Raw genomic sequence first — 22,434 nt, forward strand, 5'->3', positions numbered from 1 at the left:
AGTACTTTTCTGGTTTTACTTCTGAATGCAACTTCAGTTGTAGCTTAGCAGAGGTTGAAAACAATTCACTATCACAATTCCTAGTAATAACAGGAGCACCAAGAATACACAGTAGGAAGAAGAATAGGGGACTGTGACTAAATTTCTCGGACAGCCTGCAAAAGCAGGAACAGGCCAAATTGCCTCTTCCTTGACTATAGGATTCGACTACGCTAAGCACACTATTCTTTGATTCAATGTCCCAGGTGAAAACTCTCCAATCTCTGACTTCCAATTTTAGGGAAAGGAAATAGAGCAATTCTGGAAAAAGTCACCAGAAATAAGTTCTTGAATACTGGTTCATAAAAATTCTAAATCTATCTTGAACAGTATATTTATGCTGCACTTAAAAATGCATGCATAACTAGTCAAGAGATTTTAACTGACAATGATGAAGATAAATAAAAGTACAACTCAAAGAACAAAGAAAATTACGGCACAGGAACAGGCCCTTCGGCACTCCAAGCCTGCGCCGATCAAGATCCTCTGTCTAACCTGTCATCTATTTTCTAAGGGTCTGTGCCCATTTGCTCCCCGCCCATCCATGTACCTGTCCAGATATACCTTAAAAGACGCTAACGTGTCTGCGTCTACCACCTTCGCTGGCAACGCGTTCCAGGCACCCACCACCCTCTGCGTAAAGAACTTTCCACGCATATCTCCCTTAAACTTTCTTCCTCTCACTTTGAACTCATGACCCCTAGTAATTGAGTCCCCCACTCTGGGGGAAAAAGCTTCTTGCTATCCACCCTGTCTATACCTCTCATGATTTTGTAGACCTCAATCAGGTCTCCATCAATCTCTGTCTTCCTAATGAAAATAATCCGAATCTACTCAACCTCTCTTCCATAGCTAGCACCCTCCATACCAGGCAACATCCTGGTGAACCTCCTCTGCACCCTCTCCAAAGCGTCCACATCCTTTTGGTAATGCAGCGACCAGAACTGTACACAGTACTCCAAATGTGGCCGAACCGAAGTCTTGTACAACTGTAACATGACCTACCAACTCTTGTACCTAATACCCCGTCTGATGAAGGATAGCATGCCGTATGCCTTCTTGACCACCCTGTTGACCTGCATTGCCGCCTTCAGGGAACAATGGACCTGAACACCCAGATCTCTCTGTTCATCAATTTTCCCCAGGACTTTTCCATTTACTGTATAGTTTGCCCTTGAATTAGATCTTCCAAGATGCATCACCTCACATTTGCCCGGATTGAACTCCAACTGCTTTATGTGCCCATCTCTCCAGTCTAACTCAATGCAGTGGACATCAGTATCAATGTCAATCGGTGAGCACTATACAATGAACTCATGTCAAAATGAGGTGGTAAATACCAAAACAAGGATAGATCAGACATGAAATTCTCTTGAATTTGCCATCACCAGAACAGAAGTTACTCATTTTTCTTAGGAGTTTACAATAATTACAAAACTACGTAAACATTATAGCTATACTGAAATACGAGATTGCATAACCTGCCAACTGATTTACATGGGGTCAGGTATGTGTTCTTTTAATAGCAGACAACTAGAGGGTACTCATTCAACCCGTACTGCCTCATCCAACGTTGAGATGTAACTCAGGTTTGATGGTTTAAATAAGGGTTTCTATATAGTAAGCTGCTGCCACAATAATCATGATCAGTCAAGTAGTCGTTGAGATTACCTATTTATCAAACTAAGCCCATCACCCACTTAGGCTTTTGTGGTTTTGGAAAAGCAAGAACATTTTTATAATAATTAGATGTCCTTACATTTTTTTTTGTAGTAAAGAAGCTTTGTTAAAATTAAATGGAAGGGCTTCACAGGAACTGGCTCTAAAAGTGGTAGGTCATAACTGAACAGCCTACACCTTTAAGATGAGAACACTGCACAGAAACAAGTGACCAATTGGTTTTTTTGTAGTTTTTTTAAATTCCATAAAATATTTGCTCAAATACCGAATACAAACTTACTTCTCTTTTTCTTTGGATGTGGCTCATCGTCCTCAGATGGCATAGAGGAGCTCGGGGTGCACTCAGTAATGCTGCCTTGGCTCAGATCTGTGGGGATGTAGCACTCTGTCGGAGGCATTTTTTCAGTCTCTGGATTCTTCTGTATCGGTGAGGCCGGAAACCCCAGCTCTACTGTTTTGGGCTGCATTGGCTCCAACTTCACTGTCTTACCCCCTGGCAGAGAACACAGGTCCCCCGACAGCTCTTTAACCACAGATTTGATACTGTTTCTGATGGGTTTTGGAAGAGGGCGGTCCTGCACACAGTTCAGGGAAGCACCCGTGCCAATGTTGGGCTTCTGGCGGATCCATTCCCTCAGGGTGTCTATCGGTGAACCGTTGATGTGCCATTCAGTCACCCCGAACTGTCTGAGATGGGCTCTGGCATGGCTGGCTAAAGCTTTCCGGTTTTCAAAGTAGTGGCCGCACAATTCGCAGCAAGTATCTGCGGCTGCAGGGAAGAGACCAGGACACAAATCAATGTGTTAATGTGACTCTGGCTGTTTAGTGATGCAGCCATCTGTTTAAGCCAAATTAACGTTCAACAGTCCTGATGGCAAAGACTGTGGTTTTCTCTGTGCTTGCCAAATTAACCATGTTACAGCTCAGGATTCTAGTCAGGCCACTGAGAATGCGCCAGCACGTAAATGCTTAGCCACTTTCATTCTTGTGCTCTTTTCCTTATTGAAAAGCTACTGACTTTCCTTTTAAAACCGACTATGCTTACCCCACTGGTCTGGGTAAAATTCCACAAACCTCTGTGCCTTTTCCTATAACTCAACCCATCCTACACATTTTGAACACCACTCATGAATCTCTGATCACCTTTCGGTAACTTCAATGAGAAAAAGTCCCAGGAGACAATGCTGGAATTTGCAAACAGGTATGTTATAATAGATTTCATTTTGGTTCTGGTGGGTAAAGGAAATGGTCAGTGAAACGTTAGGCAGGAATAGTCCTGGAATGGAGTTAGTTGATCTCCTTTAGGAGAGCAGTGGGAGCACTGTAAGCGAGTTGAATTCTTATGGGGGTGGGGTGGGCACTAAAAGAAAGTTTGCTCAGATTCCCATTCTTTCTCACGATACAATGACCTGCTCTAGAAAATATGCATGAGAGGTCAAGATTAAGTTCAGTTGCGATGCCATCTGTGGTTAAATCTGTATAGTTTAGAGTTCTCCAAGTGATGGATGCACTCACAGAGGGCTGTGCCCACCCTTAGTCCTGTAACCCAGCAAGAGTTAGTGCCTTAAGGAGACAGAGAGAAACTGGAAAAAAAAAACAGATAAAACAAAACAAGAAAGTGTCTTTTCACAATGGTAATTATTTAAAGATCGTCTTTTATTTCACATCCTTATACAAGTAAAGTTCCCATTTATTTCTTCCACCAGCTTTGAATACTCAGTACCATTAGAAAATGTGGAATTGTGAATGATTTCACAAGAGTACTTGCAAGGTAACAGTAAGTGGGAAGGGCATCATTACAATTGAAACCCTTGATTATGTTTAATGGGATGGAAAGCTTTCTCATCTCTAACTCAGTTACTCCCCCTCTGGCATATTTCTGAAGTTAAGAATTAAGCAGAATTGAGCAAATACAGAAACTCAAAATTTAGGACTTCTCCCAGAGTACAAAGGTATTCAGGTGGAAGTTCCGGGTCAGTGACAACATCAGAATGCAAGAGATTTGGAGCCCGGTACTGGCCAACTTCTTTTTCTTAACAGCAGGAATAAATAATCCCTTTGGGATCAGTAAGCCTTGTGAACTAATTTGTCTCATTGCTAACGTGTTGAGAAATCCAGAAAACTTCACCTTGTCAGATATATTTCTTCACACGCCAGTATCCTTTCAGTTGTACAAGAAACCTTCTCTCCAGGGAAGCTGTGTAAAGCAGCCCATGCTGCTGTCCTTCTGCATTAACCGAGCTGAGCTTCACTGTGTGACCACGTCAGTGTGTGCCATACAGAAAATCGCAGCGAACCACAGCATCAATGTCAATTTTGCCTCATGTAAGAAGAAATTGACATCTTTCTGAAATATTATTTTGGGAGGAAACTGAACAAGATAACAATCCATAAAGTGGCTGGGAGAAGATTGTTACAGTTATCTGGCCCCCAGCAACACAAATGATTAAAAAAAAATCACAAAATTGGATTTTTTTTTAAAAAAGGTGTCTTAGTTTTATACAGAAACTATGTTTCCCAGCAGGCACCCCAACCTGGTTTGGCTCACACTCAATTCTAGTCTCATACTACGTTCACACTTAACGCATTCTGAAAGTGGCCTAACAAGCCAGTCACGTTAAGAAGGCAGCTTACTGATTTCTCAGGGTGAGTAGGTTGCAAAATAAACAGAGCCCCACATCATCCACATCCTGCAAAATAGATCTGGGGGAAAGAAAACAAAAATCAAATAACTGTGAACCTTCCAAACTCCTTACTAAGATGGGCCAGGAACTATAGCAATCACTCACAGTAAAACCTGGGCAAAAGCGCAGCATTTGCAGAGTACTGCATTTGCAATGCGCTGCACCATGACTTATTGCAGAATTCCTGCACAATGAGCTCCCCAATCTCAGCTGTGAGACTCAGAAGATGCAGAGGAGAAACAGCAAGCATAGGGAAGAGAGGAAAACAAAAAACAATGAAGTCTGGGTATCTCTGGAAATTCTTCTTGCCAGCAGCAATGCCAGGAGGTACAAAGGAGTTACTTATCAGATGACCAACTGATTGTACTTAAACGTACAGCCTTATCATATCAAAGAGAAATGAAGGCTATTCAAACAAGTCTGACTTACCTATTACTGGACTCGTTGCCACCTTCTCCTGCGGGGACCATGTGGCCTTTGGCTTAAACAAGCCTGACCCTGGAGCATAGCCAGGTTTCAATTCTGGCGTCAGATTTCTATCATCTAGCATGGGTTTCTTTAGTGGTGCAGTTGACACAAAACCCATAGGTATCTTCTTGCCCAGTGGTGACCCAGTCACATGCTGGCTGCTGGGCATATAAGATAACACTTTTCTTGCCGTGGATGTCAGATGCTTTTGCTGCACCTCCTTGCCAGATGATTTAATAAGCTGATTGAATGGCTTAGAAATTGGCTTCTCCTCATACAGGTAGTTTTCAGGATCTCGTTGCAGTTCCTGCTGCACTGACTCATGGCTAAGTGGTTCAGGCTTTCCCTTCCTCTTCATCAGCTCCTTCAACGTATCAATTGGTGAACCATTCACAGTCCACTCGGTCACACCAAACTGTCTCAGATGTGACCTGGCATGGCTCGATAGCCCTTTGCGATTCTCAAAGTATTCACCACAGAACTCGCAACGGACATCCTTGTTGGGTTGATCAACTGCTACAAAAAAAAGAAAAGAAGACACTTAGTTGCTGAGGGGACAAAGGAGATGGTGATGTGAACTGAGTTAAAATGGGGGACAGCAGTGACAGCAAAATGACCACCCAAGTTTCTCATGTCTCCCAGAGATAGCAGCAGTCACAAGTATGTTAAAAGAGAACGCAAGGACCACCCTTTCTGTGTGACATACCAATTTCCCAAAACCACCCCTGCGGCTTCCTAAGCAAGATGATCATTTTAGAGCCAACAAAGGTCAGACTGTAAAGTCTGTAATATGGGCACAGCCAAGCTATCAACTTAAGATCTAAAAACAGGAGGTGGAAATAAGGACTTTCACACTATTAAATCAAGATTCAAAACCCAAATCCCAGGAAATAAGTGATAATTTCCATTTAGCTTTCTGTTAATCTAATTGCCATTTTTGGAAACACCTAACAAGTGTGTTCACATTCAAATCAAAATCACACTGATAGTCCTTTACTTATGACCAAAGTTATGAATTAAGAAAATTAAATTTATCAGTTACATACTATTAGCTGAACAGAAATAGTTGCTTGACATTAAAAGTTTAAAGCAAAGCAGAACACCATAGGGCTCTCTAATATTAATAACTTATAATTTGAGATCTCTGATACACTGAACATTGTAACCTGTACAAAACTATGCACATTCTCCTCCACAATGAGGAGACAGAAGAACAGACTTCTTTACACTGATATGGGCAAGTGCAATTAGTCTGCTGCTAAATGTTAACATGCCCTGGGGTCCAATGAGCCAGACAAGGGCATTGCTCTCATTCACTGTGGCTCAGCAATTTCATGAATACCAGAATCGTATTCAGCATTTGACAGAGACTTCAAGGCTGTTGCTTCAAAGGGAGTTTGCACACTGAAGCATTTCAAACAACCTTCTTCAGACAGTCACCATTTAGTTTATGACATATGGCTAAATACTGTCATGACTATGTGACAAGATTAATATGAATGATTAGTAATTTCAAAGCTCCCCAATAAGAAAGGCAATATGTAAAAGGCCAAGAGCTACACATCAAAATTTAACAGGAGAAACGCAAGATCCAAAAAGCAAGGAATTCAACAGTCTCAAAACACAAAAAGACTGGAAGGGCACCACTGTATCAATGATTTGGAATAGGAAATTTGAGGATGTCATCTTGAAACCAGGCTTTGTCAACGCACCATCACAAGAGAAAATCATAGCTTTAATGTTGAATGAATAGGAACTTCCGGATAGCACAAAAAGTGATTCTCAATGCAATGTAAATGGGTCAGGTTGTCAGTCTAACAGAACATCCACAGTAAAATATTGTTGATGGATACTTCTGACTGCTGAAAAGGAAGCTATCCCCCCCATCAGTTCGATACATTATCACTATCATTTTCTAAATTTTCATTTATCAAATCTAAATGGAGAATTCATTCAGAGAATGCAGCTCATTTCTGCCAAGACATTTACCACAGTATTCAGGATAGCTATAAAATCACATCTGGAGTATATAAAAATAAACATACAACAGTGTCAAATCTGTAATAAGTCACTGCAAGAAGATTGGGATCCTATTCATCTGAGAGAATAATTTTACTATCTGGCTGGAAATGCACTTTACAGATCTAGTCTTGTGAAATGCTAAGAACATTAGTTACACTAAGTATGGATTGAGAATTTAAATTGGATGCTAGATCAAGGCTCAGTCATCTTTCCCTAGTGATGGCTCGCAGTCCTATCAGATTGCACTCAACATCTGGGCCAGGAGCAAAGACCTTCAGCCACAATTCTCTTAGAGCATTTCTTTTAGACCATGTAGCCAGAACAACTGTTTTCTGGACATAGGGAAAATGCTTGGGAGAACCAAAGGTTACACAAATATGTGCAACTCTAACCGATAACCTGGTCCCTACCATGTGGCACTCAAATCCAAAGCAAATTGAACAACTGTAAAGTGGTAATCTCAGTGAGATTATAAACCAAACTGAGGGTGGCTTATGCCTTAGCTCATCAGAAAATTTAGTTTCGACTTAAAGTTCAAGGAAGCAAGGTCTGCACGCAAAGATAATTCCTAGTAATGCTTAAACAAGTCATGAGGCAAGTTGGCTGAGTAACTGGTGCAACTTAATAGAATTTCTCATTACTGCTCGATGAATCTTACATAATGAAACCCACTTATTACAAACCTGATTGCCAAACTCACTTCTTTCTCAGAATAAGCAGCAAGTTCCATTCTCAGCAGAATACATGGATGTCAAAAACTTATTCCAAATTTCACCATCAAGTAGAACTGGACACGAGTATTCTATTACCACGACTTTAACAGATCTTCTGTTATTACCATTCACATCAAATAGTGTGACACACAAGTTTACTTTCTATGTCTAGAAATGCCATAATTAAGCCCAAAGTTTAAACTATTAAGGCTAGAATTAAACTGAAACACAGCTTGGGTAAATACTACGCAGTCAAAGCAACTACAAGTGGCAAGTCCAGAAAAGGAAATCCATCCACGGAAAGCTGAAGACCTGGTATGGCTGGGGGTTATTTGCTAAAGGCCAAATGTGAATCAGAAACACACAAGCTGCAAATGAAGAAAACCTGTAAAATCAGATTTTGTAAACAAATCAGTCATGTGGTTTTGAAAAATTCACTGAAAACCGCAAGTAATTGCGATGTTTTCAATGAAATGGTCATGGTTCATGCCAGTCTACTCTGTGTGGTACATGTCACCAGGAGCAATGAACAGTTTAGTCACTTCAGAATGCAACATGACGCTGCATTTAATAAAATGTACAGCAGGAGTAAATCTATGACCTCTCTCATGTCAACAAACAGAAGATGAAAACGCTTGACTACTATCTGGGCAATATTCCTAACTCACTTGTTTTTTTTTCTGAAAAAAAAAGGCAGTGCAAGGAAACAGGGACAATTGTCCTCTGGTGATAAACAATATCTGTTTCAAGGAAATGTTAAGAACTGAGAATGGTCCAAAAACAAGAAATATCCAACAGACGACAATGAGACAGAAGCTAATATCAAAGATAACAAGGTGTAGAGCTGGATGAACACAGCAGGCCAGGCAGCATCAGAGGAGCAGGAAAGCTGACTAACTGAAAACACTGATCCAAATGGGGATGCTTGGTCAGAAAACTGGAAGCATTTGTCAATAACTGCTCAGCTAAAACACACGCCAATAGCATGCAAAGCATTAACCTAACTTTTCTCCCTTCAAGTGCCATACCTTAAAACAGCCAATGAATAGAGATTTATTCATAGAAAATTTACAACACAGGAGACCATTTTGCTCATTGTGCCTGTGACAACCAAAAGTGACCTACTCAAACCAATAAAACTAGGCTTTGTATGAATCAGCTTAATAAATTGACACAAAGATGCCAAGTCAGCCCGGTGACAACATAGTCAAAACTGTACAACAACCGTAAAATCTTAACTCAAAAAAGAATACTGACAGCCATTGACATCAAAGAACTATTCACAGAATATTTAATGAAGGAGGTCCCTTATTTTAAAAAGGGCCGTAAACTGGAAAACAAGGGAAATTTAAAACGAAAAGAACTTTGGATGGTGGTAATTCAGAAACAAAGACAGAAACAGAAATTGCTGGAAAAAATTCAGTAGGTCTGGCAGCATTGATGGAGAGAAATCAGAGTTACGTTTCACCTCCACTGACCATCCTTCAGAATGGAATTCTCTCCTGGATCTGAAAAGTTAACTATGATTTGTATCGAAAGATGCTGCCAGACCTGAGTTTTTCTAACAATCTCTGATTTTGTCTCTGAAGGGAAATTTAAAATTGCTCTACACTACATTTTAACTGTAGACCCAGATGAGGGTGACAATTTGAATGAATTCACAAAGGATAGCAAAGCTGCCAATAACCCAGTTTTACTTGCAAAGAGAGTTCAAAAGCCGATGCTAATGCAGACACAAAGCAAGGAGCACAGCTCAGGACTGGTTGATAAAGATGTCATCATCTCAGCGAAGAGGAGTGAAAATGATAACCGGAAACAGGCAAAGTAGCAGGTGGGAAAGAGTGTAGGCATTAATTTCTCAATTACAGCCAAAAGGAAATTCAAGGATTTAATAAGTTACAAATGTGAAATTGAATAGAAGTGTCACGTTTGAAATGGTTTACTTAAAACTGTTCTTCTAATAAGTAAGGATATTGATGCAAACTAAGGAGAAATTTAAATTCAGTCCCCTGTGCTGGTAAATTATATAAAAGCATATTCTCAACATGTCAAAATTCAATGTACTTTGATTTAGTGACATTTTCACACGACCATAAGCCTCATGTATTTTTGATGAAATAGTCTCCTCCTCTCTCCTATCAAAGGAGTCACGCCGTGTTCATGCAAGATTATATATTCAGACTGGTGAAAATGCATTACCCAATTCCATCTCAACTAACATCCAACAGAAATTGTGGTCATGTACAAACCTAGAGAAGCAGGCTTGGTTAATTCTTTTCTCCTGTGAAGTAGTGAGGTTTCTTTTCAAGTCAGCCATACCAGCACAGACCAAAAAGGATCAAGCCACAAGAGTTAAGAGCAAAATTCATGAAACCATCACGAAATCCCTACAATGTGGAACGAGGCCATTTGGTCCATTTAGTACACATTGACCCTCCAAAGGGCATCCCACCTAGACTCAACCTCCCTTTCCTAGCACTATAACACAGCATTTCCCACCTGGCCTGCACATTCCTGGACACTATGGGCAACTTAGCATGGTAAATCCTAACTGCACATCTTTGGACTGTGGGAGGAAACTGGAGCACCCAGAGCAAATCCACACAGACACAGGAAGAACGTCCAAACTCCGCACAGTCACCCGAGGCGAGAATCAAACCCTGGTCCCTGATGCTTTGAGGTAGCAGTGCTAACCACTGTGCTGCCCAATGAGGCCATTTAGCCCATCAAAACCACATCATTGTTCAATTAGGAAACAGCTGATCTGATAACACTTAATACCACTTTCCTCTCTTTCCCCATAATCCTTGAGAAATTGAAATCTATCCCTCCTTAAATGGCCTTGATAACTATGTATCGTAAAGAATTGCGCATCCTCAAAAACAAAAATTCTCATCCCTCCCTTGAATGGGTGATTCCTTACTCTGGTCCTAGACTCTTCAAATGAGGAGAAATAACCGTAGCACCGACCTGTCAAGACCACTAAGATCTAGTATGTTTCAACAAGGCCACCTCTCATTCTAAATTTCAATGAGTTTAAGCGCAACCCACTCATCCTCTCCCATAAGATAATCCCTCCATCCAGGGGACCAACCTAAAGAACTGTCTCTAGGCTGCATCTGATGCAGTACATCTTTACTTGGATTAAGGGGGACAAACCCATTCACAGTACTCTAGATGTGATCTGACTGGTGTCTTGTTAGCAAGATTACTCTATTTTTTATTCCTTTTGAAATAAAGGCCAATATTCCAAGAGCCTTTCCACATGCCCACTAAACCTGGGCGTTAACTTTTTGAGGTGCATTCACTAGGACTCCCAAATCTTTCTGTGCTGCAGCTTTCTGCAGTCTTGCCCCATTTTAATAAAGTATATAACCACACATTTTCCACATGGTATTTCACCTGCCAAGCTTCTGCCCACTCACTGCTTTCCAAATCTCTCTGTAGGCCCTTTGTGTCATCCCTAACATTAGCCTTCCCACCTACTTTGTTGGCACCTGCAAGCTTGGCTATAGTACATTCACTTCCAACATCCATGTCACTAATATATATTGTAAATAACTGAGATCAAAGCACTGATCCCTGTGGCATTCCACAAATTACAGGTTGTCATCCTGAAAACACCCTCTTTATTGTAACTCTGGCTAGCTAATAAAAGACAATCTTATATATAAGAAAATATACTACTCTGAACATCAAAGGCCTTTACCTTAAGTAGCTTCATATGTAGCTCCTTATCAAATCAAACAACCATCTCTTAAACTGTATGACAATATAATGCAGAGGGACAAACCAAAGTTTCCTTCTGCTGTAACCAAATATTCTTCAATTTATGCAGGAGGGGCTTTTCCAAAATGTTGCTCTTTATTTTTAGAACTTATTTCCATTAAAAACACTTTTACATTCCTTACGTTGGTGCAATTATTTCCTGTGAGATCATTTAAAGGTTAAAGGCTAATCTACAGATATACAGAAAGATAAATTAAATGACAGTTCTATTGCTGACTTCTGAAATAAACTGTTTCATGTGCCTCAAAAGGACCTAGCATGCTTCACTGTTGGACTTGGTAAACTATCTCGTGCAAATCATTACGTGGGATTCCAATGTGTGCAAATTGCTGCTATTTCTCTCTAAAAAGTGACAATGTTCTGAAGTGTTTCAGGATATCCTGGGCACATGGAAGGCAATGGTCAAATACAAACTCTTCTGAGGTGCTGGGTTCACAAAGCTCTTACTCTTGACTGAGAAATGGCTACGCTTGTACAACCAGAAGGATCTTGGGCATCTCAGTCAGCCACACTTAATAAAGGAAAGCACATAAATATCATATTGCAACAATCAATTCAGTAAATACATAAATTACATTTGCCCTAAGATTATGTTGACTACGATCGACATGTAAGGCTTCAAACATGTACCGACCAAAATAACAGTACACAGTACAAAAAGCTGAAGTTTTCATCAGTTGGACTGCTATTTGTACGTGAGATGAAATGTAACTTACTCAGTCTGGGTCACATAATGAGAGAAGCAGAGAGTTTTAAGCTAAATAGTGGGGGCCAAGGGTTCAACTTTAGGAAAATGTAATTAAAGAATAGAGACAAGAAAGGTATGAGCATGGGAAATAAACAGACCATGGCCAGAATGGATAAAGAGCACAAATCCAAGACTAAATCAACAGATTAAGTCTGGAAGTTACAAAATCAAAACAATGAATTAAACTAATGGTTTTGTACCTGAATGCAAATAGCATTGAAACAACTGTTTATTTCTAATTCAACTATCAGTTCATGAATACTATCTGATAGCCTCTAAAGACCAGCTTTAAGAAAACAGACTGGGACCTGAACATTGAATATATACAGGAAGCTATGAAAAAGTGGAAAAATGACAATGACAACGACAATTACAATTACACAATTTAGGGAAAATGATCCAAGTTCAGGAAACCTGGAAGTAGAGCAGTTTAGGCAGAGCTGATAAATGATACAGGCAAGAGGTCACCTGTAGGAGTGGTGTACAGTCCCCCAGAGAGTAACCATATGGGGGGAACAGAGCATAAAAGAAAAAAAATTGGAAGCTTGCCAGAAAGGCAATTAATAATTATGGGGAATTTTACTTCTATATAGTGACTGAAAAAGTTAGACGGGCAGAGGTTGCTTAGGTGAGGAATTCCTGGAATGTTTGAGGTATTTTGGCAGAACAGTGTGCCCTAAACCAAGCAGAGAGCAGAATATATTCTACCTAAGAGTAATTAATTACCTTAGAGTGATGTATCCCCCTTCAGATAGTGGCAACAACAAATGAATGACTGTTGCATTCAATTTGGAGAGAAGTGGGTCCAAGATAAACACGTTAAAACTTGCAGGCATGTAAGGGGATATTTCACATCACACAGCACAGATACATTTCAACAATAAAGAAAATTCCAAGTTAGGATTAACTCAAGAACTTAAATATATTACTAAGGTTAAAGAAACAGCAGATACTCACACAAAGATTATGGCTGGCCGAAAACTGGACAGAATATAAAACCAGCAAAGATCGACTAAAATGTTAATAAAGATGGAAAAATTAGAGTATGAGAGAAAGATGCTAGAAATATGAAAACATATATATTAAGTTTCTATAGATATTTAAAAATAAAAGTTAAGGTGAGCAATGGGCCTGTAGAAACTGCGTCTTGGAAATTAATAATTGAAAATAAGGAAGAAATGGCCAATCAGGCAAGGGCAGATGAACCACAATCCTACTGAATGGTGCAGCAGGCTTAAGGGCAGAAGGGCCGACTCCTGCCCCTACTTCTTATGGTCTTACAAGATGAACAGGTATTTTGCAGGTGTTCCAAAGACAGCCATAAATCAGGCAACGCAAGAAAATTACAATTGCAAGGGAAGGCTGCTAAGCAAACTGGTGGAGCTGTGGGCTGTTAGGTCCCTGTGTTCTGACGAATTCAGCATCTTAAAAGAAGAGGCTTGTGAGATAACTGATCCATTGCTTTTAATTCTCTCAAAAAAATTACTGGTTCAGGAAAAACAGTACTCAAAAAGGAAATCGCAGGTTTAACATCTGTCATAGGGAAGATATTAGAAGCTATTATTAAATAAGACATGATAGCAGGGCACTTACAAAGGATCAAGATAATCAGGTAGAGTCAACGTGGTTTTGAGAACAGAAAATCTCAATTTCTTTTGAGGTCTCTGAGGAATTAAGGGTATTATGGATAAAGGAAAATTAGTGCCGTACTTAAAATTTTCAGCGGGCATGCAGTAAGCTGCCATACCCAAAGGGTATCGTTAAATATAAAGACATGGTGCAGAGGCTAACAGACTGGCAAAGATAGAAGGTTGGATAACCAATACTGTCATTTTTTGATTGGCAAGATTTGACAGTGGTGTGTCACTGGGATCAGCGCCAGTATCAACCCTTAATAATTTAAATAAATGACGTGGATGAAGGTATCAATGCTACGGTTTCAGATGTCATCAACGAACACAGGCAAGTAAGTTTTGAAGACAACATAAGGAGACTACAAAAGGCTAAGTGAGCAGGCAAATATCTGGTAAATGGAGTGAAATATCTTGGCAGAAGTATCAAAATGGTAAGAGACTGCAGAGTTTTGAGGCGAAAAGAAATCAGTGTCCCAGTGCACAGAATCACGATTAGGAAGAGGCAGCTTGACCCATTATTTCAGTATCAGGTCTCCGAATGAACCGTAAATTAGTGCCATTCTCCTCTCTTTTCCCCATAAACTTGAATATTGTTTCTATTTTGAAAGCCCTCGTATACCTTGACAGGAGACTGCCTTCACTACGCTTCCAGGAAGAACATTCCAGACTCACCTCATTTAACTGTACCTTTTTCAGATCACATTTGTTTCTTTTACAAGTTACCTTTTCTCTGCGCCCTCTAGTTCTCAAACTCGGCATGATAGGGAGATTTATCCCTAACTACCCCATCCAGCCCTATGATTACGAATAATTCTATCAAACTGCCTCTTAGTTGTCTCAGCTCAAAAAGGAGGACAAATCCAACCTCTTCAATCTATCTTCATACCCTCTCTACATTTCAACCAATGCATTCATATCCTTCCTGAGTTTGGTACAGCACCCTGACTCAGTGGCTAGCGCTGCTGCCTGACAGCACCAGGGACCCAGGTTCAATTCCATCTTCAGGCAAATGTCTGTGTGGAGTCTGCACATTCTCTCCGTATTGGTGTTGGTTCCCGCTGGGTGTTCTGGTTTCCTCCCACAGTCTAAAGATATGCAAGCTAGGTGAATTGGCCATGCTACATTGTCCAGTGTTCAGGGATGTGTAGATTAGGTAGGTTATAGGTGGATTGGTCTGTGTGGGATGCTCTGAGGGCCGGTGAACACTTGTTGGGCCAAAGGGCCAGTTTCCACACTGTACGGACTGAATTCTGTGAAAAAGTATGGTGCCCAGAAATGCACACATTATCGAAGTCTAAACAGAGTCTTAAACAAGATCAGCAAAACCGATTTTTTATTCATTCATGTATGTTGATGTCAATGGCTATGCCATCATTTAATGCCAGTCCCTATTTGCCCTTGGGACGGTGTTAGTGCATTGCTTCCTTGAGGTGCTGCAGTCTATTTGCTGTAGGTAGTCCCACAATGCCATTGGTGGAGTTCCTGGATTTTATTCCTGTACTACTGAAGAAATGGTGATATACTTCAATGTCAGGGTGTTGGGTGCTTTGAAGGGGAACTTATAGGTGGTGGCATTCTCACGTATCTGCTGCCTTTGTTCTTTTAGATAAAAGTGATCGTGGATGCACAAGGTGCTGCTAAGGAACACTGGTGAATTTCTACAGTGCATCTTGTAGATGGCACACACTGCTGCTGCTGAGCATCAGTGGCGGATGCTTGTAGATATGGTATAAATCAAGTCGGTCACTTTATCCTGGATGTATCAACCTTCTTCAGTATTGTTAAGCTGTACTCATCTAGGCAGATGGGGAGTATTCCATCACACTCCTGGACTTGCAAACTGTAGATGGTGGACAGACTTTGGGGAGTCAGGAGGTGAATTACAATGCTGGATTCCTATTCTCTGAATTACTTCCGTAGCCACTACATTAAGATGGCTAACCCAGTTCAGTTTCTGGTGAAGGATTCAGTGATGCTAACACCGCTGAACGTCAAGGAACAATCAATGGATTCTCTCTTGTTAAATATCGCCATTGCTGGCATTTGTGTTGCACAAATGTTACTTGCTACTTCTCAGTCCAAGCCTGGATATTGGCCAGGTCTTGCTGCATATGGACATAAACTGCTTCAGTATTTAAAGACTCATAAATAGTTCTGAACATTGTATAATTATTGGCGAACATTCCAACTTCTGACTTTATGATGGAGGGAAGGTCACTGACGAAGCAGCTGAAGACGGTTAGGCCCAGGGCACTACCCTGAAGAACTCCTGCCGAGATATCCTCGAGTTGAGATCACTGGCATCTGAACATCTTCCTTTATGCCAGGTTTGACTCCAAACTCCTTTCTCTTGTACTCTATGCCCCTCTTAATAAGACAGCATATAGCGTCCAGAACACACACAACTGGTCCCGCATTTTTTTTAATTGTGTATCTCAACTGTCTTTCTACCAAAATGCACCACCTAATATTTCTCTGCATAGAACTTCACCTGCGACCTATCTGCCCACTCCATTAAGTTGCCAATGTCTTTCTGTGGATCACTGTTCTCCTCACCATTTACAATGCTTCTAATCTTTGTTTTTGTTAGCCATGAACAATGAAATTGTCTCATGCGCTCCAAGATTATTGATAATTGTTAGGAAAAATAAGGACCTCCAAACCTGCCCCAGCCTGAAAAATATCTGTTAATTATTATTCATTATTTCCTATCCCTCAACCAACTTTACATCCATGTTGCTACTGTCCCACTTGTTCCATGTCTCCACCTTCCACACAAATCTGTTAGTACTATGTTGAGCCCTTTCGGATGTTGGCATAGCCACATCAACTATATATCTCTCATAACTCTTTTACAAGCATACAACTCTACAAAAATCTACAGCAAATTAAACATAACTTTCCCTTACAAAATCTGTGCTGGGATTATTCTTAAGTAATTCTTTCTCTATGTGGCTGTTAGATCTACCCTAAATAATTGTTTCAAAATCAATTCCTGACCACTGAAGCTAAACTGATTGGCCTTAGAGATTGCTGAGCATAAATTACAGAAGTTTCGGACAACAAATAATTAAGAACATAAACAATGTTACTGTTTCTTTTAAACTGAATTTAAAAGTAAGGTGGTTACATTTTAGTTATACAAGGCATGGTGAAATGACATCCAGATTAATATGTTCAGCACTGATCTCCTTACTTAAGGAATGATCTAAATATGTTGGTAGTTTTTCCCAGAGAAGACTTACTAGACGAATACCTGAAGTGGGTGGGCTGTCATATGAAGGTAGGTTGGGCAAGCTAGTCGTATGCCTATTGTAGTTTAGTAGAGTGAGAGGTGACTTGATTGAAACAGTAGACCCCTAAGGGGGCTTGACAAGGTAGATATGGAAAGAATGCTTTTTTTGAAATTAGGGGCCTCTTTCTTAAAACAGAGATAAGGGCCCTCTTTTCCACTCAGAGTCAAGGGTCTTTGGAACCTCTTCCTCAAAAGGTGGTGTAACCAGAGTTGTTGAATATTTTTGAAGCAGAAGTAGACAGATTCTTGATAAGTAAGGGGGTGAACGGTTATCAGAGGAAGGCAAAAATATGAAGCATTCTGGTAGAGACACCAAGTGACCTATTCCTACTCCTAACGTATAGAAGAATCAAAGTGGAGGGTACCATGCTAAGAATCAAAGGAAGCCTAACTGTCAAGAGGCTTACAATCTAATAACAAATTATCATCTCAAGGACAGCAAACACCCATCCCAGTCCATGAGAATGAAAAAAACCAGTGCTCACTAGTTGCTGACATTCCCCTTTAACCAAGAGTACTTTGAACCACAGAACAGTCTAAAGTTCCATAATAAAAATATGATAAATGAACAAATTCCGGTCTTTGAAGGTCACTTTACAGCATATGCTCTTAATTAGCTCTTCTAAAGGAGATATTTGGTTTCAACTCTTCAAAACTGGGTATTCTGTGTAACAACAGGAAACTCACCACTGCCTGAAGTACACACTGGAAAGCACAGAAATCCCAGGTGGGCTTTTACCTAGCCAGCTTTGATCGGGCTCGTTATACTGAACATTCTGAAAAGTTCACGGCAGGGAAGAATCAGAGCCATACCTACAGCATGAACGCTGCCTCCGCCCAATGAAAGATAGCAGCAGTGCTATTTGCCAACAGAAGCAAAAGAGGAAAGTGGCAGTCTGAACTTGGTCTCGTAATGCATTTCAGATTACACAGCTCTCATCATAGCAGAAAAGTCTTTTTTGAAAAAAAAGGAACAAAGTTCCATGATTTAATCCAATGGGTAGACATTGTTTTAAGTGTCACACAGAAGTAAATTAAGGGAAGACTAAAGTTATACAACAAGCCCTGTAAAAGCAAATACATCGAAGACTGTATACCTTTTATGAAACAAAAAAGCATGCACCATCAGACACACATTTGGAAGTCCTAAGCATAGATAATTAACTATTAAGATTTAACTTCTCCTCTAACATTTGCTTTTTAAAACTTGCGCTTTGTGGTTTAAAAGAAGTCCCTTTGCTTTCAATTAAAAATGGACCACACACAGTTGGGTGTACATTATTTTAAAAAGCTGCTTACATCTCAGGCATTCAGATTTTAAGGTTCAATGTACTATGAGCAGCATTAGAATCTGCCAACCCTTTAGGCCTTAGGAGAGAATGGCAAGAAGGAAAAGCACGTGTGACTTTTACTGTTCTAGTTGATATGCTTCCAGTAATATGTGCATTTTTCCACATAGCCATCAGATGATGCCACTGAGCAATCCAGGTATTCCAGTGGTCAACATTAATTGCTGCAATTTGCAGCAAAAAGGAGGGGCAGTGAATGTAAGAGGTAAAACAATTAAGAACAGAGACAAGATAGATTCATCACAACCATTAAACTGACATAATTATCTAAAACCTAATAATCTTATTGGCCAGCAATATTTTACAGTACATACTGTAAATGCTGTTTTATTGCTTATATAAACTCTAAATTCTAACTAACTTCTTAGAATCATTTCCCACTACTTCCAACAGCATAATTTTTCAGTTTTTTCACTAACCAAGGTAAACACAAAACTGTCGCATCAACAGAAAAACCTACTTAAACGAAGAGGTGAGGTATCTTCGCTGGATGACCACATTTGTTCGGATAAATAACTGTTGCTCTTCAGCAAGGTTGCTGATTCCTCAGGATTATACTCTATTGTGAAGTGCTCCTGTTTCACCTTTTTCAGTGGGGTCAGCTTCAGTTTTTTCAGTGATGGCGGGGAGAAAAATTGCCCCTGAACCTTTTTCGGCACTAGTGATGCTGATGGAACCTGCCTGACAGATGGAATGGTCAGGCTAAACTTGGATGATTTACCCGGAGAGGGCGAGAAAGGTTCACTCTGCAGGGCCTGCATTGGTGCTGGCTTTGAGGGCATTTTGAGATCAGGTGTGATAGGCGAGTCGAGAGGATGCATTTTCCTTTTCATAAGCTCCTTCAATGTGTCTATTGGCGAGCCGTTAACTGTCCATTCAGTCACCCCGAACTGCCTCAGGTGTGACCTCGCGTGACTCGACAGCCCCTTGCGGTTTTCAAAGTAATCACCGCAAAATTCACAACGCGTCTCTTTGCTAGGCGCTGAATCAATTGCTGTAAATGAAACAAAGGGGAAATTGCAATGAACATTTTTTAACGGCTTCCCCATAAATTGAAAGTGAAATTCTTTGGCCCACTTTAGGTCTCCTTACGCCATATGCTTTTCCTTGCCCGAGAAGGTTCAACCAGGACAATGCTGCTTTTAGGCATGGGGAAAAAGGCTTGGGCTACTATCATTCCTAAAGGGATACAGCTCAGCTTTCATTTGCTGCATCTTGTTTAACAAGGTTATGTAAGGGTATGGGTTCACATCTGCCATTATGTGTACTATTTTATTAATATAACATATCATCAGGCCACCAATGCCCCAACACTCCCACCAAAACCACCTTGCCTGCCTGTATAATCCCCAACTCTCATCTAGTGATAGAAACAGCCTTTTAAATCTGCTTCCTTAGAGATCTGGAACATTCTGGCAGCTCAAGTAAATGATGAATTTTCAGTACACGAGGCTAAGCCATGTGAATTCGACAACATTCATTAGAAAGCTATTAAAATGTGAGGGAACCATCACCATGACAAAATCTGATCTCACCTAAATCCAGACACTTGCACTCATTTGCAGAATCAATAACCCAGAACTAGAATCCAGTTTTTTCCCCCCCCCCCGCCCTAATCCAGGAGTGCTAACAACATCTGAAGTTAACTAAACAGGCATGAAATCTTTGTATTCTGTAGAAGTGTAGTTATACACCTGTGCAGAATGAACTGAAAAGTGCAACTTTCTTTCTCAGAGCCTCACTTGAAACTAGCCAAAGAGGTAGGGAAAAGAAAGCAAAAGCTGCAAGGTATTCAACAGCTGTCAGAGTTGAGTCCTATTTCAACTCCAGTTCCTGTTGAATCCCTTATCTTGACAACCCACCAAAATTACAAATGAAATCGGGAACTTGTGTACATTGCGACTTCAGGATACAACAGCACTTTGGCACTTCAATGCAACAAAATAACTAAAATCACACATGTGAATTTCTAATCAATTCGCTTCTTCACGTCCCTGCTTTGCTATGGCATGGTAATGCTTTCAATTAGTTGCATGCAGAGGCCATTGCATTCCAACATCTATTTCTAATCAAAGAAAGTCTAGCACAGAAGTAGTTATGACAATTCACTGAATACATTTCTCTTGAATAACTGGAAGTACCATAAATGATATCTAAACTACTGTGCTCCACTGTCTACTGTAATGGATAGTGCTACCATGTGAAAGTTTGACAAGTAAAGCATCACTCAACAGACTGCATAGTTGTTTCCTCCTATCCCTCCAAGATACCTTTGATTTTTAAATGCCAGTTTTGTCCAGTTGTAGCACTCTTGGCTCCAAGTCAGCTGTTTGCGGGTTCAAGCCCCACTCCGAGGCATCAGCACATAATCTAGGCTGACACTTCAGTGCCATACAGATGATATCTTCCAGAATAGACGCAAACTGCCTTTCCAGACATATTTAAACAGATTGCATTGCATCTTTTCAAAGAATTGAGTTTCCCAGTGTCCTGCCCAGTAGTCAAATATCACCAAAATGTATCAATTGGTTATTCATTTCATTGCTGTATGCGGGACCTGGCTAAACCACCCACAAAGCAATGGTCATTGTACTCAACAAATATAATTCAATAGCCAAGTACTTTTACATGTCTTGAGGATATGAGAAGCACTATTTAAAATGCAGTTTGGTTCTTTCTCACCTGGTTGAAAGATGATCAATATAAACCTGAAAGCAGAACAAACCATTTGACTTATCAAATGTGGAATTTTAACCAGCCTTGCTAATCTTGGTTTCATGAATAAATGCTGCCTCTTATTAACTTATCAGTTCACCAGCCCCTCAAATAATGCTCACTGCTTAGATCCTTAAAATTTCTTCCTCTTTCCCATTCCAGTTAATAGCTTCCCTACTTCTGCCCTCAGAAAGGATGGGGATTATGGTCTGGCACACAGACATCCCTACAAAGATGCCAGTGACTCTGCCACTGGGTCATTCTGACCAGAAGCTATATTTCCTTGGATTACGAAAACAGCATCTTGCCCACCTATCACTAATTAATATCTTACACAGATTTATAGGTGATGATGGCCAATAAGTTTCAGCAGCCAGCTCATTATTAGGTCTTGAAGCCTGAGAAATCCCAGATTCCATATGCACACTCATAGTGACTTGCTTCAGCTTCTTCTGTGGTGACACTGAAGGGGACGTTAGTGATGCTTTCTTGTTGACAGGTGCTCCTAACTTGAAATTTGTCCTGTCCGCTTTGAGGGCAGACATCTTAGGGTAGCTGTGTGCTTTCTTTATTGGCAACATGGATGACACAGCACTCTGAATTCCTTTTTTCTTAATGAATTCATTTAAAGCTTCAATCGGAGATCCTTTAGAATCCACATCCACCGCTCCAAAGTGCCTCAAGTGAGCTCGAGAATGGCTCGACAGCCCCTTCCGGGTTTCAAAGCAGGCACCACACAACCGACAGCTTATGTGTTCACTGTTTACTGCTGTGAATGAAAGAGAGAAGTTGTATTTAACACCGTTAGAACGGCACCTGCGTTATTTCATTAACCTCTCATACACTTTATTAATCTTGCATCTAAGGAGCACTTTGCAGCTCTAAGCAGTAACAAAAGAACCAAACTATACAAAACTTACATTTTATTGAGCTAAGTGATGGAAATTTATGGCTGAAAAATAACGCTGTCTTCCGACTAGACCAGACCAGATTGGAAGGTCACAGCTCCACTGCACAGTTGCCTGTTATTTTAACTCAGCTGGGATTTTGGTCGGCAACCATCTAGTTTGCCTCTCCAGCTGTAGATAAGGAATAAACACCAATCAGCCAGAGATTCTGTTTCTATATCACTAGTCAGGAGCTGCCATGTGGAGACGCTTGTGCATGGGACTGCCAGTTCACGTATGAAGTCCATTTATTTCAAAAGGCTGCCAATTTGGTAGAACCCTAGTAGGCTGGCAGTTTTCCAGGGAACCCCAAAGGGCATTGCCAGTGTACCCTGGACTTCCCGACTGGCA

At 40.5% G+C, this 22,434-nt stretch overlaps 1 protein-coding gene across 8 annotated transcripts in view; it reads right to left on the reverse strand.

Annotated features, from left to right (window-relative positions):
* LOC125447520 (protein Wiz-like) overlaps nucleotides 1-22,434 on the reverse strand; it is a 174,048-nt gene that overhangs the window by 24,696 nt on the left and 126,918 nt on the right. For 4 of the 8 annotated variants that reach the window (XM_048521968.2, XM_059639876.1, XM_059639875.1 and 1 more), the window contains 4 exons: nucleotides 21,471-21,905; nucleotides 18,882-19,415; nucleotides 4,833-5,387; nucleotides 2,000-2,488 (listed from right to left, as the gene is read on the reverse strand). In XM_048521968.2, coding sequence (XP_048377925.2) covers nucleotides 2,000-2,488; nucleotides 4,833-5,387; nucleotides 18,882-19,415; nucleotides 21,471-21,905 — 2,013 coding nt within the window. The remainder of the gene's footprint in view (nucleotides 1-1,999; nucleotides 2,489-4,832; nucleotides 5,388-18,881; nucleotides 19,416-21,470; nucleotides 21,906-22,434) is intronic. The other 4 variants (XM_059639879.1, XM_059639877.1, XM_048521967.2 and 1 more) reach the window with 3 other exon arrangements.

Source organism: Stegostoma tigrinum, chromosome 35 (genome assembly GCF_030684315.1).
Source record: "Stegostoma tigrinum isolate sSteTig4 chromosome 35, sSteTig4.hap1, whole genome shotgun sequence".
NCBI classification, from domain to species: Eukaryota; Metazoa; Chordata; class Chondrichthyes; order Orectolobiformes; family Stegostomatidae; genus Stegostoma; species Stegostoma tigrinum.